The 20,536-nt window shown below is 38.1% G+C and overlaps 1 protein-coding gene across 2 annotated transcripts in view; it reads right to left on the bottom strand.

Annotated features, from left to right (window-relative positions):
* LOC126234769 (synaptotagmin-15-like) overlaps positions 1–20,536 on the bottom strand; it is a 251,876-nt gene that overhangs the window by 23,393 nt on the left and 207,947 nt on the right. For both annotated transcript variants that reach the window (XM_049943519.1, XM_049943517.1), the window contains exons 6-7: positions 11,922–12,187; positions 8,872–9,196 (exon numbers count right to left, since the gene is read on the bottom strand). In XM_049943519.1, the coding sequence (XP_049799476.1) occupies positions 8,872–9,196; positions 11,922–12,187 (591 nt within the window). The remainder of the gene's footprint in view (positions 1–8,871; positions 9,197–11,921; positions 12,188–20,536) is intronic.

Here is a 20,536-nt window from a genome sequence, read left to right as displayed (position 1 = left end):
AAAATGAACGATATGAATGAAAAATTCAACACTTTCATTGATACAATAACCCATTTCTTCAAACTTGCATTCCTACTGAAAACATTAACCATACAGGGGAACTCTAGAACAAACATCTGGATCACAAAGGGAATAAGAGTTTCATGCCAAAAGAAAAGACTACTTCATGAAATATGTAACTCAAAAAATTCCTCACCTGTAGTACGCGCATACTATAAAAAATACTCCAAAATATTAAGAAAAGTAATAAAAGCAGCAAAAATAATGCATAATGATGAAATCTTTTATAATTCAGCTAATAAATCAAAGGCTATGTGGAGTGTTATAAAAAAATAATGTGGAGAATACAGACAATCTTGCAAAAATATAACACTATCACATAAAAATAAAAAAGTAACAAACCCCTTAGAAGTAGCCAACACATTTAACAACTTTTTCACAGGTGTTGCTGATAATATGTTACAATCAAACTTTAAGAGCACCCAGGCAAATGAATATAAAATAAGTGCATGTAGAGGATCAATGTACATCAGTTCTGTTTCACAAGATGAAGTAGCTAAAGCAATAAAAGGACTAAAAAATTCCAAATCAGCAGGTATTGATGGTATACCTGCAACAAAGTTAAAGAAGAGCGCATCAAACCTAATTGACGTATTCACACACTTATGTGACTGCTCACTTCAGGCTGGCACTTTCCCTGATGTGTTGAAAACATCAAAAGCTATTCCTGTACATAAAAAAGGGGATAAAGACAATGTAAATAACTACAGACCCATCACAATTTCCTCCTTCATCTCTAAAGTACTGGAAAAAGTTATGTATGAGAAACTTATGAAATTTATAAATAAAAACAGCATCCTATGTAATGAACAACATGGATTCATAAATAAGAGGTCAACAACAACTGCTGTCTATGAGTGCATCAATTCCATCCTAAACCTGATGGACAAAGAAGAGGAAACAATAGGAGTATTTATTGACTTGTCAAAAGCTTTTGACATGGTGGACCATAAAATTCTGCTATCAAAGCTTGAAAGATATGGTATTCGAGGTCTGTCCAACAAGTGGATCAGTTCCTTCCTGACTAATCATAAGCAGGCAGTGTGCATCAAGCACACAAATATTAGACTAAAAACTGTATCTAATCACTTATCTGACTATAAACAAATTAAATGTGGTGTACCCCAAGGATCAGTAATGGGACCCCTTCTGTTTCTTCTGTACATAAATGATCTAAGCTTAAATGTTGATGCACACAAAACAATCATATTTGCAGATGACACCACGATTCTACTCAAAGGAGACAACGATGAACAGTTACAGCAGACAGTAAACACGGTCATGAAACAACTTAGCAGCTGGGCACAGAGTAATCAGCTTGTAATAAACAGTAAGAAAACCATTGCTCTAAAATTCCATAATGTTCCTAACAAGGACATGTTTATCCCATCAGTCTCTACCAATGATGAACCGGTTGGTAACAATACTGAAACCAAATTCTTAGGACTTGGCTGCAGAGCAACATCAGATGGAATAAGCATATTGAATATCTCAATGCAGAACTGAGCAAAACATGTTACCTTCTTTGTTCATTAAAATCATGCTGTAGTGAGAAAACAGTATTGAATGCATATCATGCGTACTTTCATTCTCGTCTTAGATATGGGATCACCTTCTGGGGAAACTCTAAAACAGCTAATAGCACTTTTAAACTACAAAAAAGGGCCATTAGAATCTTGTTTGGGTGCAAGCCTAGAGACTCTTGTAAACCCCTGTTTAAGAAATCTGGTATTCCTCCATTACCATGTGTATACATTATGGAAACCCTTTTGTTCTTTAAATTAAATGTAATAGGCAAGGACTGGAGACTGCAAAAAAACTGTGATATACATGATCACTTTACCAGACAAAACACAAACTTACATATGACTCAAATCAGCACAGCACTGTGCCAAAAAGGTACTTTACACATGGGAGTTAAGCTTTATAACAAACTTCCTGAAAACATGAAAGCTATAACTGAGGTCAATACAGTTGGAAAATCTCTAAAGTCATATTTACAGCATCACTGCTTTTAGTCCATTGAAGAATATTTAAATTTATGAAATGTGTTATATAAATACTTACGTGTAAAGTGTATTATTGTAACCTTAAATATGTATGCCTTGAAATGACTTTCGGCCTGTACATTTATAACTTGACTTGTCCAATGTCTTATGCATAAGCTGCTACGTAGACAACAGGACCAATAAAAAATACAATACAATACAATGTCTCCTAAAATAATTAGGCATATTTGTTTGTACATAAGTAAGCCTCTCACATCACTTATAAGTCAAGTACTCCACAAAGAAATATTTCCAAATTGCCCAAGAAAAGAAAAGTAGTTCCCATATATAAAGGGGGAGACAAAGGGAATCCCAGCAACTACAGACCTATTACAATCACATCTGCACTGTCTAAAACTGTAGAAAGAGCCACAAAGGATAGGATAAAAAATTTCATATAAAATATAACATATTAAATAGCACACAGCATGGTTTCAGAAAAGGTTGATCAACAAAGACAGCAGATTTCACTATTTATGTAACCAGGGCATTGGGAAAATAGGAACAAGTTTTTAGTTTATTCTTCAACCTGTCAAAAGCTTCTGATTGTGTATGTCACAGAGTCCTGTTACAAAAATTAAACCAGTATGACATAAGAGGCAGAGCAAATGATATTATCAAGACATTTATTGAAAATAGGCAACAATGCATAGGGATAAAATATAGAAAGGGCAACAGATTGGAAAATGTGCTCTCAGCATTCAAAGAAGAAAAAAGGTGGTGGAAAGGAAGGTTTGGTATTAGGACCATTACTTTTTATTCTATATGTAAATTGTTGGGGTTTGTTGTTGGGTTGTTTGGGGGAAGAAACAAAACAGCAAGGTCATCAGTCTCATCGGATTAGGGAAGGATGGGTAAGGAAGTCAGCCATGCCCTTTGAAAGGAACCATCCCTGCATTTGCCTGGAGCGATTTAGGGAAATCAAGGAAAGTCTAAATCAGGATGGCCGGATGCGGGATTGAACCGTCGTCCTCCCGAATGCGAGTCCAGTGTGTGAACCACTGCGCCACCTCGCTCGGTCTATATGTAAATGACATGCCAGGAGGTGTAAATGAGACAGTGATCAATCTGCTGATTACATGCAAGTTTGCAAAGGACCTTGTGACCAGGACATGCTTAGAGATGGATAGGGCATACAAATATTTTGGGAGTGCAACCTTTTCAGAAATGGAAGTAGAATAACTTACATGAGATTACAAGCAAATAGGGCAGTCAAAGCAGATGATCTTGATATCAAGCTTGGAGACTCCAGTAGGCCTTCTTCAAAAGGTCATCACAGCAAGTTTTGGGATTGATGGTGGACAGCCTCATGACATGGGAGACTCATATAGATAAAATATGCTCAGAAATTAGCACAAATATATTTCTCACGATAAAAAATCACAAACTCTTGATCATCACACTTTGCTGCAAATGTATTATGCTCTACTTTATCCACATATCTCCTATAGCATATCTGTGTGAGGTAGTGCAGCTAATATATACTTAAGCAGATTACTTAAACTCCTAACGAAAGTGATGACGTGCATTGGAAACTGTCACCAAGACAGTCCTGCAGAAATAAATTCAAAGAATTGCAAATACAGACAGAGCCTGCTCTGTACATATATGAAACTATTGTGTACCTAAAAATAAAGTGTACAGCTTTGATGAACAAATACATATATATAACTACAGTACTAGGTGTAAAGATAATTATCACATGCCTTGAAATAGACTTATGTTAAGTGACAAAAAACCTAAAATAGTGTATGTACATTATATAACAAACTTCCAAGCAGTACTAAGAACTCGAAAACACCATCTGCTTTCAAACAAGAACTAAAAGGTCAACTGGTCTCAGCTTGTTGTTACAGTGTAAAGGAGTTTTTAAATACCATTTAGTTTGTAACCCATCCATGTAGATCCTGATGTATTCAATGTCACTACCAAAAGTGATCCAAGGATTAAAAAAAATACATAAATAAAATAAATCACATGGACAATTTTCTTAGGCATAATGTACTCCCCGTTCCACATCTGTTTACAGAATAATTCACACACTGGGTGTTTTAGTACATATTTGAGGTTTTACAGACATCTTTTTGCTGCAAAAGTTCATGTATGACTGTTTTTATAATGTATTCCTAAATACTGGAGTCTGACTTAGCAATTACATGATGCAATAGTTGAATTTAGTTCATATAAAGAAATTATAGGAATCCATGTTTGCAAATCTGAGCACAATCCAATACCTTTAATAATCCTCTCTTTGCAAGAAATGTACTTGAAATTCAACAAAACTTCAACTTCCAAAGAGCAACACATCCATCCAAGACACTGTCTTGAAAAGCAGGCTGAAGTAAATCCCTCCCCCCCAAAATCAATAGTCTGTGTCCATTTAGCTTGATGCTCACTGCCTCCAGCTATCTTGATGCTTACATGTGTGTGACAGTTAAAGTGAAAGTCTGCAATCAGCAAGCAATGATATAACTTCTCTATGTCAGTTCATGAGAGTCCTGATTGAGTGAGTAAGCAAGTAACAACTATGGCAGGTTAGAGTCTGCGACTGGCAAGCAACCCCTTAATAACCACATCTTCGTTTAAGTGAAAGTCTGTCATTAGCATTTGTACATGCAATAACTATTTCAGTTAAAGAAAGAGTCTGCACTATGCAATCATATGTATAACAACTATGTATGAAAAAAGTTGCAACTGCATATCTTTGCACCATAAAAGCTAGCGTACAAGAGTAAACATGCAACCTCAAATTGTTAAAGTTCAACAAACACTATTTAATTGGACAGAATAATTAATTTTGGTAACTGTACTGCATTTGGCACTATCCTTTGTAGAATCAGCTTTCACCATATTATTTCAGAACACCAAGATTTAAAACTCTGAGCTACGTGAAACTGAGTGTATCAACAGGTAAGGGGCATGTCCAAACTGCTCAAGAATTGTTATTGGTGACTCAAAATTGCTCATAATGCATAAGCTATTAAGTGCACATAATACACTGAAAAGGCTAGAATCAGAACAAAACTGTGTTAATTAATCTTAATTGTCCACAACCAAAACTTCCTTCTTTGAAATACATATTTTGTTCGTTTTAAGTGTGAAACCACAAAAGCTGATTCTAAAAGACAATAACATCTGAAAAGATGCTAATTATACAAACACTGTTGTCTTTAGCTCAGCACAGACGTGCTGAACTGAGCTCCTTGATTAGTTTAGCTATTTATAATGGCTGGATCTCAAGAAAATTTATGCACATCATCTGATTTAATTAACAACCATTAATGTCTACTTCTAATACTTCATTTTTGTTTGTTAAAAATTGCATATTATGACACTTTGTAAGATTCATATTCAAACTGTCTGCTGTGAACCAGTTGTACACCAATTAGCTTTCACCCGAACTGTGGTTGGAAAGTTGAGTTTGGACCTTCCATTAGTATGTTTGTGTAATCAAAGAAATTAAAGTTTTTAAACTGGACTTGGAAGGGATTGGAAGATCATTTATGTAAGTAGGACAAAAGTTAACTCTGTACCATTCCTACTAAGACACAGCATCTTATGTTCATTTCATGGGATGGAAGTTTTATTTATACTCCTTTACAGAACATGTTGTACCAGCACTGTGCCTACATTTGCATGGCTAAGCAATTGATTGTAATAGCTGCTAACTTGGAATCTAATTTACCAGCCCTCTTAGCCAACATATATTTTTCTATCTTCATTCACAGATTTTATCTGCAGCCGATAGACTGGAGCCCTATAGATATGGAAAAGAATGTTAATACCATTTTAACATGTTTCCTAATGAGTTTGTGTCACTGTTTGCAGCTATATTTAAAAACTGTCATAAAAAACAATCCTCAGGTTATTAAAAGGAAACCCTGGATAACTATAGGGACCAGATTTTCCTGTAAAACAAAAATAAAGTTGTGTGAATTATAAAGGATATTTGATGATCCCATAAAAAAGGAGAACCATAGCATACTGTAATATTTCTTACATAAAGTCATTAAAAATTCAAAACTATGTACATCATATCTCAAAAGGATAAATTGCTAGTCACCTTAAATATGGCCTGTTGAGTTGAAACAGGCACAACAAAAAGACTGTCACATATTGCAGCTTTCGTCCAAAGTCTTCTTCAGCAAATAAAAAACACACACACACACACACACACATTCACACAAGCAAGCACATCTCATGCACACAGGACTGCTACCACCAGCACTTCTGACTGGAATGTGAATGTCATGTAAATAGCAATTTGGAGTGGGGTGGGGAAGAAGGAAGGATAGCAGTGAGGGACAGGATTAAAACTCGGCCAGATGAACTGCCAGGTGCAGCATCAGAAGGTGGAATGAATGAGGAAAATTGGGGAGCAGAAAAAGAGAGAAGCAAGGAGGGGGAAAGGACAGATGGGTAAATTGGCAGATAGTGGCATGCAGTGAGGGTGAGGGATATGTAAAGAGAGGAGATGACAGGACAGAAGTGGTGAAAATTGTTGGGTGGAAGATTTGAGGACATTAGGTTACCATAGATTGAGACCAGGATAATTTTGGGAGTGCAAAATGTGTTTTAATTGTAACTTCCATTTGCGCAGTTCAGAAAAGCTGGTAGTGGAAGCGAGGATCAAGATGGACCAGGTTGTGAGTTCACCACTGAAATCAAGCATGTTATGTTTAGCTGCATGTTGTACCGCAAGGTGGTCTACTTTGCTTTTGGCCACAGTCTTGTGGTGGCCATTCATGCTAGTGGACAGTTGGTTGGTAGTCATACCAACATAAAAAGCTGTGCAATGGTTGCAACAGAGCTGGTATATGACATGACTGCTTTCACAGGTGCCTGGCCTTTTATGAGGTAAGATACGCCCGTGACAGGACTGGATTTGGCAGATCTTGCACCACCAACACATCCATGGCCTTCATTTGTGTAAGAGCTGTTTTGTTTTGCTGGAAAAATGATAAGTGTAACAATAGAGCAACAAACTGTCATGAAGTTCATATGAAATTTGGAAAGATTGCTACTGAAACCTATCTTTTAGTAGAAGAATTGAATGGCAATAACTGTTACTCACATACACAAGTTTTTGAGGGGTTCAAGCATTCCCAAGATGGCCAAGAAAATACTGGAGATGGTTAACACTTATGATGCCCTTCAACACCGAAAATGGATCAAAATATTGATGAAGTAGTCAATCTGATTCAGTCTGACCACTGGATGAGTATTCGATCAATAGCTGAAACTGTAGAAAACGACAAATAACATGTAAGGCAAATTTTGTATAACCAAATGAACCTGAGAAAAGTGTGTGCATAACTGATGTTGAAAATTCTCTCTATCGAACAAAAAGAAGTTCATGAAAATATTTTTACTGATGTTTTGAATACAATTGAAAACAATCCTAATTTCTTGGAATAAGTGATAACAGGTGACAAATTTTGGTTTTTCACTGATAATCCAGAAACTAAGTGCCAGTCCTTGCATTGCAAGGGTTCAACTTCATTGAGAGCAAGAAAATCTCAAATAAGCAAATCAAGATACAAAGCAATGATGATTTTTTACCAATATTCAAGGAATTGTGAATCTTCTTGGATTTCTGAAGGTCAAATTGTTGATAAGCATTATTATTTTGTGGTTCAGTTCAACTCCATGAGAAAACAGAAAAAAAGACCCGAATTGTGGAAGAACAAGTCATGGATGCTGCATCAAAACAACGCACCAGCTCATACAGCACTGCCTGTTCAGAGGTTTCTAGCAAAATACAGCTGCCTAGTGTTAGACCACCCACCTTATTCATCTGACCTAGAACATGTGACTTATTTATTCTCCCAGGGCCAAATCTGCATTAAAAGGAACAAGGTTTCAGTTTGTTCAAGCAGTGAAAGAAAAAGTGGGATACATAATTAAGGATCTCATAGAGGAAGACTTCCAGCACTGTTTCAATTAATATAAAATTCACATGGAGTGTTGTAGAGATAGAGAAGGAGAATACATTGACGTTGACAATAATTACATATGTATGTTTTTGAAATAAAATGTTTTACCGCTACAGTCTCATTTTATATCCATACCTCATATATTGGCTGACAGGCCTGGTAAATTGGATTTCAAGTTAGCTGTTACCGCCAACTAACTAACCACGTAAACCAAAACACATGGGCAGTACAATATGTGTTATAAAGATTAAGTAAATCTTGACCTTGTCAGATCATGAGAAAGGTAGAAAGACTGAAATAAACTCCTTGGGTTGCAAAAGACATGAATCAGTGTTCTTTTAAATGCAAATCCATGGCATTATTTGAAGTGACTTGTACAGCCAAAACTCAATTTTCTAACACTCCAGCAAATATTGAGACTTAACAAGGCAAGACAGCCTGAGGTACTAGTCTTTCTAATCTCATATGTTCAAAACTAGATTTCTTTATACACATATATGTGCCAGTATACTTAAATAATCGTAAAGACAACATACACAAAGGCTCAGAAAAAAGTACGTTGAATATGTAGAACTGTGCAAGTGTATCATCATCTACATTACACTGGAATTTGAATGCATGCTGCTATCCCATTGCTACTTCCCATTCATTTGGTATAGCCTATATTTCTTACAATATATTGCTTAGAGTTATTTCCTCTCCTGTCTTCTGTCAAAAATACTGATGCAGTAATTGTTTTCCCATATTTATTGCAAACAATTTTTTCGTATATTAAATGCATAATGAGCTACTTTGTTGTAGAAATTGGGATATAATAGAATACTTACTTGTGACTGTTTATAGAGCTTCAGAGAATATCTTTGTGCCTTTCCAAAAGGTACATCTTCAAGATTTAAAAGAGTGTGGCCAATTGCACTATATTTTCCAATATTCTTTATGTTGTAAACTGATATTCTCAATATCTTCTCTGATATGTCCTTCAAAGTAAACTGAAAGTCCTCTTCTATTTCAACAACTTGTGTCACTTTGTAAGATTTTGAGTTCTTGTTGTGCTTCTCTGCTGGTAATATTGTCAACCTCAAATTTATTTCATATGTATTATTCTCATTTTTCACTTCCAGGTCTTCTATCTTACTAACATGCACTAGTAACCTGAAATGATTTGAAAAGTATTCATTATAGTTCATTACAATTACAGGGTAATAAAATAAACAGAACATAGGCAGGAATAATGAAAGCTTATGGTTCATTCTACAACACTAATCAAAGACGTGAAGTTAAAATATATAAAGTTACTCTGAAGAGATACTTAATCACACATGAAGTTGCCTCTTCATAATGGGATTTACATAATATACTGTATGCATGAATGAATTATCAATCAAACAATCTCATCAAAAGTGACAAATTTATATGGTCATCATAAAATCATCTATTTTTATGAGATCCAAGTATCAAAATGCTGCATCATTCTGGAAAATGCACTCTTGTTTCATCACAAGAACGATCTAAAGATAGTCCCATTACACCATTACACAAGGCTTTGGATTCTACTTTCTGAGAGCCATTGACTCCTAACACTCAGAAGTGTCCTCACACTGATTAATTCCTATCCTTATCATGTTCAAAAAAGCCTGGCATAAAAGCATGAAACTTCTACTGTACTTAGCAAGCTAGATGGAAATCATGATTCAATCACATGTTTTAGATTTAATATAAATTCAATAAATCATTACCATATCTCCAACCTCTGAACAATATAAATGAATTAAATCATTACTTCAAAAAGTGAAGAAAAACATTGGAAAGAAAACAAAGAAGGCAACCTATGTAAGTACACTGGGAGAAATTTAGTAGTAACACTGAGGACAACAATCAGAGAAGATAAGTCTGCATTTATGGCAATGAAATTGTTTGTCAAAAAAGAAAGTTGTAAAGAAACGCATTCATCAGAAACTAAGAAGAAAAAGTGGTTTATAAGAAGAGGTAGAAGCTGCTTGGCCCTGAAAAGTAGAAAAAAAGGATGATCAGAAGGAATAATCCACATCTGAAATATGTGCTGGAAAAATGTAGTAATACCCAAAGCATGACCAGAAGCTGAGATTAACATCTGAAAGCTGAGTAACAAATAGGTTTTAGAAATGGAGAGATGACAATGGATGCTGTTTCCACAGTATATATTACAGACAATCAAAAAACATAGCTAGTTCAACAGAGAGAAACACATGACATTTATTGGTCACAAAAGAATTATTCATAACTTCAGCTAAGAAAATATCTGGAGTATTATGTAAAACAGAGGGATATTTAGTTCACATAATAAAAGCATTCTCTGCAGAAGTAAATGACAAAAGTGATACAATCTATCACAATAAACAAATGGCTCAGGAACAAGCATAGTATACTAGCCACAGTTTTTATGATACATATGAATGATGCATTTTCTGATAAAGTTATCCATATATACACACTCACACTGTTTTAAACTTTCTTTTAGATGTAGATCATCTCATCCTACTAACAGGATGACCTACAAAACTGAGCCTATATTCTGGAGAAAACATTTAAATAATGTGAACCAAAATTTCAGAGAAGAAAACAAAAACCATGGCATTTATTGGAAAAGACCCTGCAAAAAGAAAAATTGTTGTGAATGATCAAATAATTGAACAAGTTAATCATTTTAATCATTCAAGTTCCTTGTAATCCTGTTGGATGTTTCAATGTTTCACTGAATATAATTATGTGTCCATTTAATTAAATAGCTAGGCACGGTGCAGTAAGATACATCTGCTGATGCCATGCCACATAGCAGAACACCAATGGCAGATTTAAGGGCTGCCACAGACCACCATGATCACAGTTATCAACCACTCAATGTTTGCAGCATGTTCACTGTTTTATCTGCTCCCTGATTTTGTGATGAGTACCATCTGACACTCTGTGAAGACACAAGACAAGAGGACAACAAGTGAATCTTGAAGAAACTAAATCTATTATCCCTTTTTTGAGAATATGAAGATGAAAAAGAGACTGTAAGTGTTATGTAGTTTTTGCTCACAGACACACACAATCTGCACTGTGAATGAAACGTGTTGTCAAAGTTCATAGACCTTTTCTCTGATCACTTTCATTATTTACATTTAAACTTTAAAGAATTTTCTCTATGAAGTAACATTAGGAAGGATGGCCAGAGAAGGGAAGATATTGGAAGTATATTGGCACATATGAATAAAGCTTTATTTTCTAAAATATCTCTATTGATATCAGGATAAGTATAAAATTTAGGAAGTTCCTGAAAGTAAACATCAGGAGCACAGTACTGTGTGGGAGAAAAATGTGGACAATGGCAAATCCATAGAAGAAGAAACTGGAAGTATTTACAATTTACCATCACCAAAAACTGTTAAAAATTAATTGGTCCAATAAAGTATAGAATGAAAATGAACTAAAAAGAACAGGAGCGGTCAACCTAGCAGTGGCAGGAGCAAGCCAAGAGAAATAGTTATACAGAGAAGAAAAGATTAGCACAAGATAAGTTAAAATAGGGCACAGAATGAAACCAGTCAAAAAACAGATGGTTTTTAAACAAATAATAGAAGTACGAATTTATAAGTTTTTGTTTTTGGTAGAGTTTCTTAGGTTTTTTTCAGTTCTGGTGCCTTTAGTACAATTAGTAACATGTTTGTAAGCACAAAATGTTACAGATAATTGCTTCCATACAATAGATGCACCAAACTCTAGACTGATTTGTTGAAAATAAAATGATTCATAAATACACTTTGTTTCACAGGTCTTAGACATTTCATGAATTTGCACATTAAAATTTTAATTTAGTTGTTAGATATTAAATTACTATGAACAGTAACTTTCTTACTTTTTGCTCTTTGGAAAATAGGAACAACTGAAGTCGAAGATTCCACTTGGAAAATCTTGTGCAACTGTGCATTCTTTTCCAGAAATATCTGGTAATGTATAGATGCTGTCAATGATGTCACCACACTGATAGTGAGCTCCAGGGCTACTTGATCTACTAGTAGTATACAGGCTTGTATCAATACCAAAAGATCGAGCAAGATCTCCAGACTTGGTTTTTGGTGTACTTTCTCCTTCTATGTGCAGCTCTGTTTCACTTGTTATATCCTTTGTAAAAAAAAAATAGTTGTCATTAGATAAGAAAAGTTTCAAATTATTTAATATAAATCACATCAGTTCAAAAAAAATATGGCTAAATATAAACTACAGTGGCAATGGATTATAATAAGTTTATTTATCACTTCCACTTTTCTACTGAGAATTATTCAGAGTGGCTGAAATAAACAGGCTTACAATATAGATATAATAAATTTCTACTCATGCTACAAAAATAGACCTTTGCAGATAACTAAGATTTTAGAGCCTGAAGTTTCCACACTTGCAGTCAGCCACCAACCAGACTGTATCTGAACATCCAGATTTCGGAAGCTACATGGAATTGACATGAGTATAACCTCTGAATGGGCAACAAGAGGGCAGGGCATCATGTATGGCGATTTCAATAGAATTATCCTGCTGCACAAATGTTAGAATTATAGCTATCGTAATAATCGCCCACAGAATAGGAAATCAACTGAAATCACTCAAGAGGGGAAAGGTGACTTTACCTGATGAGATAACTGTATGATTTATAGTTGATATTCCACATGCCATTTTAATGGTGTGTGGAAGAGGTTACCTCTTGCACCTACATCATTTTCCCCTTTATCTGTTCCATTTGCAATGGTATGTGTGAAGAACGGCTGTCTTTGGTCATGCCACACAACACATGAGGGAGGAAGTATTAAGTTGTTGTATCCTGTTTGGAAGTACAGTCTCAGAATTTCAACAGTAACCCTCTCTGAGATACCCAATGCCTCTCTTGTAGCAACTGTCACTGGCATTTGTTGAGCATCTCTGTAATGTTCTTGTATCAACCAAGCAATCCATTGATCAAACATGCTACTCTGCATAGGATCTTTTACTATCACTTTTATTAATCCTACTTGCTAAAGGTCCCAGAATGGTGAAATATACTAAAGAATTGCTCAAACAAGTGTTTTGCAAGCCATTTCTTTCATGAGTGAATTACATGTCCTTAAGATTCTTATGATGAATGTCAGTATACCACCTGCTTTTCCTACAATTAACTTCATGTATTTTATGATTCTCATCATTTCCACAACAGATCTCTTCACTTACTTGTGCATAATACGTTACATTTATTTACATTCTGAGTCAATTGCCAGTACCTGCGCCAATCATCAATCCTCTACAGTTCTTCCAACATTTTGCAACAGTCTTCTGGCATTACCAACTTCCTGTAGACAATAGAATTACCTGCAAAAAGCCTCATGGTACTTCCAACATTATCCAATAGATGAATTATGTACATGGTGTTTAAAAAAAAAAAGTCACATATTCCTATAGGAGGTAGTATTGGTCAAAACTAGAAGAAAAGACTTGTGATATCCAACTCATACTTCTCGCACATGACGTACTGAAATCTTTGGACCAAGGCAAACAGTTAGATGTTTCTTGATTACCAAAAAGCACCCGAACTCAGTACCACACCTATGCTTATTGTAAACAGTACAACCATATGGGGTACCAAGTGAAATATGTGACTGGATTGAGGACTTTTGGTAAGGAGGACACAGCACGTTATCTTGTGTGGAGTGTCAATCTTGGACAGTTTCCAGCCTCTGGAAACTGTCCAAGATTGGCTCTCCATGCAAGATAACATGCTCTGGAAACTTTAAAAAATGATGATGATGATCTATAATGTTGCTTAGCATTATCATACAAAATGTGGTTTTTCGTCATTTATTATTTTTCTGATCTTCAATCTGAAAGCTGGAGTGATGAGTTTTCTACAGTAGACTATCCTGTGTAACATTATAGATGCGTGTGAATATATTAATGCTCATACTGAGAATTGTGTATTCACACTCATATCAAGGACACACTTCTGTACATACACCAGCTGAGTACCCAGCACAGATAGACAGAGAGGGTAGGAGTAAATGGAGCACACCTTTCTCTTCTGTCCATCCCCTCCTCCTCCCCACTAATTTCTTCTCCTCCTCGCCTTTTTGTCTGTCTCCTCCTAATACCTCTCTATCCATCTTCTCCTCCTGCCTCTCTCTGTCCACCTCCTCTTCCCTTCTCTCCCTGTTCATCTCCTCCTCCTCCCTTTCTCTGTCCATTTCCTCCTCCCACTTTCTCTGTTCATCTGGCACTGCCCCATCTCCTTCCCTACCTCTTCCTCCTCTTCCTTTTCTCTGTTCACCTCCTCCTCTCCTCCCTCTGTCCATTTCCCCCCCTCCTTCTCTCTGTTCATCTTGTCCTCCCCCTTCTCTCTCCACATATCACCTCATATCAATAGGATGCTGGTGGTTCTTAACCCCAATGTATTTCTTCCCTGATCACAACTAATATGCGTACCAAATTTGGCTAAAATTGTTCCAGGGATTTAGGATGAGCTTTTTACTCATGGCTTTGCCTGTGTACATAGATGTCAAATATATTTCACATATATTTAACATATTTCACACACATTCGTACACTCATTTCAACTATAACCTAGCAGTTTCATTTTTACGCAATTCAATGCTTCTGATGTCATATATCCTGAACTATGTGATGTGCAATGATAAAACTTTGCAGATACATCCAGTGGTATATGTGACTATCGTCTGCAAAATGTGTTGTAAATAGAGTTAGTAATAAAGATGTTACAAAACGAAACTTCCTGGAAGATTAGAACTGTGTGCTGGACCAAGACTCGAATTCGGGACCTTTGCCTTTCGCGGGCAAGTGCTCTATCAACTGAGCTACCCAAACACAACTCATGGTCCATCCTCACAACCTTAATTCTGCAGTACCTTGTCTCCTACCTTCCAAGCTTCAAAAAGCTCTCCTGCAGTCCTTGCAGAACTAGCACTCCTGGAAGAAACGCTGTTGTGGAGACATGGCTTAGCCACAGCCTGCAGGATGTTTCCAGAATTTTCACTCAGCAGCAGAGTGTGCACTGATATGGCAGATCGAAACTTTGTGACAGACTGAGACTCAAACTCAGGGCCTTTGCCTTTCATGGGCAAGTGCTCTACAGTGTGATCTACCCAAGCACAGCTCACAGCCTTTCCTCACAGCCTTAATTCTGCCAGTACTTTGTCTCCTACCTTCCGAACTTCACAGAAGCTCTCCTGCAGGTCTGCAAGGTCTGGTGGCCTGAGGTCAGGGCTCTTTTAATACCTAAGCATTAAAGCAACCTCTGGTGCCCCTAGTCGACAGGGACACCTGAAATGTGGAAAATTCGTAAACAGAGGTCTACCATAATTAGTGGCAAAAACAAGCTATTTCCATGCTTGGTAGATTAGATTTATTTTTAAACTTCTTAGCAAAAGCCCAAAGAATGGCAACTAATATGTGAGGGAGGGGGGGTAAATGGAGGAAGCAAAATGATATGTGGCTTATGTGGAAAAACTAAGTGGGAGGGACACCAAATGATATGTCGCTTGTTTGAAAAAATGCTCTGCAATCAACCATGCCTGAGGTTTATGGCAGTATAATGAACTTGATGTACAGGGTGGCCTAAATAAAACTGGCATGGAAAGTTACAATAACAATGATGTGAGACTGGCCCTTCTTAATGAACTTCACTGAAGATGCTAGTAATGGTCACCGTTGATATCAATACAAGTGCTGTGCTCAGTTTATCTAACTGTGAGACATGTGTAGTAGCTTTGCCTGAGAGACAGCAGCAATAATATTTTCATTCTTCTAGTGTAACTGTTCCACTGTTTGAGAATTACTTGAGAAGGCTTAACACCTGACCCTTCGATATGCCTCACAGTTGAAAATGGCAGGGAGAGAGATTAGGCAATCAAGATATCCAAGCGACTGCACTACCTCTGCTGATTATCCTTGCGCATCACCAAACATCTCATGCTTTAATGTAAAGGCTCATGCATTAACAAACAAGATTGTCAAGATTATTTATGCTGTTGCTCTGACGTGTAAAAATATGCATATAGCGGGTATCTTCTGTGAGTTGATCCACATATGGATTAAAAAGTTTCTCCACGTACCAGTTAACATTAACAGTTTGGCAACAGAATGGTGATACTATGTGGGTACCAGACATTTTACTTCAAACAACAGCCTCGAGACACGAAATTGTTCTTCAAAGTTCAAGGATGATTAGTGTCTAACATCTCATCAACATCAAGATCATTAGAGACGGACCACAAGCTCTAAATGTTTCAAGGATGGGGAAGAAAATCAGCCATGCTCTTTCAAAGGAACCATCCTGGCATTTTCCAGGAGCAGTTTAGGGAAATCCAGGCTGACCTAAATCTGGATGGCTGGAAGCAGATTTGAATCATCGTCCTCCCAAACACAGAAGTCCAGAGTGCTAACCATTGCACCTCTTCGTTCAGTCAGTGAGTTCACAAACCACAACAGACTGAACTAGGCCTCATCTAAAGAAATGAGAAACTGAGTACCCAAAAGTTGTGATTCCACTTCACTCAAAAAGAAGTTGACACATGAAAGATTGTTCAGACGCTTTAGGACTTATCCACAACAGTAAATGCATGCATAACTGTACATTTATAAGAACAAAGATGATGAGACTTACCAAACAAAAGCGCTGGCAGGTCGATAGACACACAAACAAACACAAACATACACACAAAATTCTAGCTTTAGCAACCAACGGTTGCTTCGTCAGGAAAGAGGGAAGGAGAGGGAAAGACGAAAGGATGTGGGTTTTAAGGGAGAGGGTAAGGAGTCATTCCAATCCCGGGAGCGGAAAGACTTACCTTAGGGGGAAAAAAGGACAAGTATACACTCGCACACACACACATATCCATCCGCACATACACAGACACAAGCAGACATTTGTAAAGGCAAAGAGTTTGAGCAGAGATGTCAGTAGAGGCAGAAGTAAAGAGGCAAAGATGTTGTTGAAAGACAGGTGAGGTATGAGCGGCAGCAACTTGAAATTAGCGGAGGTTGAGGCCTGGTGGATAACGAGAAGAGAGGATATACTGAAGGGCAAGTTCCCATCTCCGGAGTTCTGACAGGTTGGTGTTAATGGAAAGTATCCAGATAACCCGGACGGTGTAACACTGTGCCAAGATGTGCTGGCCGTGCACCAAGGCATGTTTAGCCACAGGGTGATCCTCATTACCAACAAACACTGTCTGCCTGTGTCCATTCATGCGAATGGACAGTTTGTTGCTGGTCATTCCCACATAGAAAGCTTCACAGTGTAGGCAGGTTAGTTGGTAAATCACGTGGGTGCTTTCACACGTAGCTCTGCCTTTGATCGTGTACACCCTCCGGGTTACAGGAGTGGAGTAGGTGGTGGTGGGATGGTGCATGGGACAGGTTTTACACCGGAGGCGGTTACAAGGGTAGGAGCCAGAGGGTAGGAACGGTGGTTTGGGGATTTCATAGGGATGAACTAAGTGGTTACGAAGGTTAGGTGGACAGCGGAAAGACGCTCTTGGTGGAGTGTCTGTAACGTATTTCTGCCTACGTAGGTCAACACCTTCAACCCATTACAAGCAGTCTCCCATCCTTCATCAAAGACACCAACCACTTTCTCGAACGCCTGGAATCCTTACCCAGTCTGTTACACCCGGAAACCATCCTTGTAACCATTGATGCCACTTCTTTATACACAAATATTCCGCACGTCCAGGGCCTCGCTGCGATGGAGCACTTCCTTTCACACTGATCACCTGCCACCCTACCTAAAACCTCTTTCCTCATTACCTTAGCCAGCTTCATCCTGACCCACAACTTCTTCACTTTTGAAGGCCAGACATACCAACAATTAAAGGGAACAGCCATGGGTACCAGGATGGCCCCCTCGTACGCCAACCTATTCATGGGTCACTTAGAGGAAGCCTTCTTGGTTACCCAGGCCTGCCAACCCAAAGTTTGGTACAGATTTATTGATGACATCTTCATGATCTGGACTCACAGTAAAGAACAACTCTAGAATTTCCTCTCCAACCTCAACTCCTTTGGTTCCATCAGATTCACCTGGTCCTACTCCAAATCCCATGCCACTTTCCTTGACGTTGACCTCCATCTGTCCAATGGCCAGCTTCACACATCCGTCCACATCAAACCCACGAACAAGCAACAGTACCTCCATTATGACAGCTGCCACTCATTCCACATCAAACGGTCCCTTCCCTACAGCCTAGGTCTTCGTGGCAAATGAATCTGCTCCAGTCCAGAATCCCTGAACCATTACACCTACAACCTCAAAACAGCTTTCACATCCCGCAACTACCCTCCTGACCTGGTAGAGAAGCAAATAACCAGAGCCACTTCCTCATCCTCTCAAACCCAGAACCTCCCACAGAAGAACCACAAAAGTGCCCCACTTGTGACAGGATACTTTCCGGGACTGGATCAGACTCTGAATGTGGCTCTCCAGCAGGGATACGACTTCCTCAAATCCTGCCCTGAAATGAGATCCATCCTTCATGAAATCCTCCCCACTCCACCAAGAGTGTCTTTCCGCCGTCCACCTAACCTTCGTAACCTCTTAGTTCATCCCTATGAAATCCCCAAACCACCTTCCCTACCCTCTGGCTCCTACCCTTGTAACCGCCCCCGGTGTAAAACCTGTCCCATGCACCCTCCCACCACCACCTACTCCACTCCTGTAACCCAGAGGGTGTACACGATCAAAGGCAGAGCTACGTGTGAAAGCACCCACGTGATTTACCAACTAACCTGCCTACACTGTGAAGCTTTCTATGTGGGAATGACCAGCAACAAACTGTCCATTCGCATGAATGGACACAGGCAGACAGTGTTTGTTGGTAATGAGGATCACCCTGTGGCTAAACATGCCTTGGTGCACGGCCAGCACATCTTGGCACAGTGTTACACCGTCCGGGTTATCTGGATACTTCCCACTAACACCAACCTGTCAGAACTCCGGAGATGGGAACTTGCCCTTCAGTATATCCTCTCTTCTCGTTATCCGCCAGGCCTCAACCTCCGCTAATTTCAAGTTGCCGCCGCTCATACCTCACCTGTCTTTCAACAACATCTTTGCCTCTTTACTTCTGCCTCTACTGACATCTCTGCCCAAACTCTTTGCCTTTACAAATGTCTGCTTGTGTCTGTGTATGTGCGGATGGATATGTGTGCGTGTGCGCGAGTGTATACCCGTCCTTTTTTCCCCCTAAGGTAAGTCTTTCCGCTCCCGGGATTGGAATGACTCCTTACCCTCTCCCTTAAAACCCACATCCTTTCGTCTTTCCCTCTCCTTCCTTCTTTCCTGACGAAGCAACCATTGGTTGCGAAAGCTAGAATTTTGTGTGTATGTTTGTGTTTGTTTGTGTGTCTATCGACCTGCCAGCACTTTTGTTTGGTAAGTCTCATCATCTTTGTTTTTAGATATATTTTTCCCACGTGGAATGTTTCCCTCTATTATAGTCTGTACATTTATAAGGATACAGATGCAGGGCCTCTTTGATAAAAGTTTCAACATGATGATTTCTTAATTCCCACTTGCACACACATAAAGGGTGTTCAGATTTCATCGGACTTCGTTCCACACTTTCCTTCACTCAAGTAATGTTTGCTGGTTTTTATGGATAGTTATGGTTTTTATTTGCTACAGAAATTTTTCACACCATTTTGCCACTGTGTTTTGTGTTGTAGACTTTGCTGGAGGTTCTGCCAAAGCATTTTCAATCTCAAACTCTTGTGTAAACAATTTCACGTATATTTTATAAAAATTGTATTTTTAGATATCATTCAGCAATAAACACACACTGTTTATGGTGAGCGTCATTCTGTGTTGCATTCAACTGGTCACTAAACATGTCTGCTCCTCTCATTCATTCAAATCTAGGGACACAGCGACAGGATAGAGCATGCAGGAGATGCACTTGCACACTCATGTGGCAACAACCTGTCTGGTGCATCAAAATCACAGTTTTCAATATTTTCTGTGCTAGGCAATTCTCTTGTTCACTGAATGGGTCAGTTCACACAATTCACAATTTTGCTTTCACAGGCCGGTCTTATTTTACCCACCTCATATAAAGTATAATATTGTATCACAAAAATGAGTATGTGCATCATGTGCATCTGATAATGACCTAAAAGATGATACTAACCAACAGGACAGAATAAATACTTTGCTTGCAAATAATTGTAATACTCTGAGAGAAGAATAACTTTTGTACGTTTTTCCATTATCCCATTCTGCTGCTGTTTATTTACCAGTGCACGTTTAACAGTTACATGAATAAATGAAGGCTGCCAAAGTATAAGTTATTCACATACCGTAATTAGAGAACTTCTGTGGGGAGCATCTTTATATTTCAGGTCATTAACAAAGAATTGTAGTACCTCAATTTGGCTCACTGACTCACAAACATTAATGGAGAAACCATCAGAAATGTTTAATAACAGTAAATGGGCAGG

Source organism: Schistocerca nitens, chromosome 2 (genome assembly GCF_023898315.1).
Source record: "Schistocerca nitens isolate TAMUIC-IGC-003100 chromosome 2, iqSchNite1.1, whole genome shotgun sequence".
Lineage (NCBI taxonomy): Eukaryota > Metazoa > Arthropoda > Insecta > Orthoptera > Acrididae > Schistocerca > Schistocerca nitens.
Note: the sequence above shows the minus strand (reverse complement) of the source record. Positions and strands in the feature narration are given on the sequence as shown.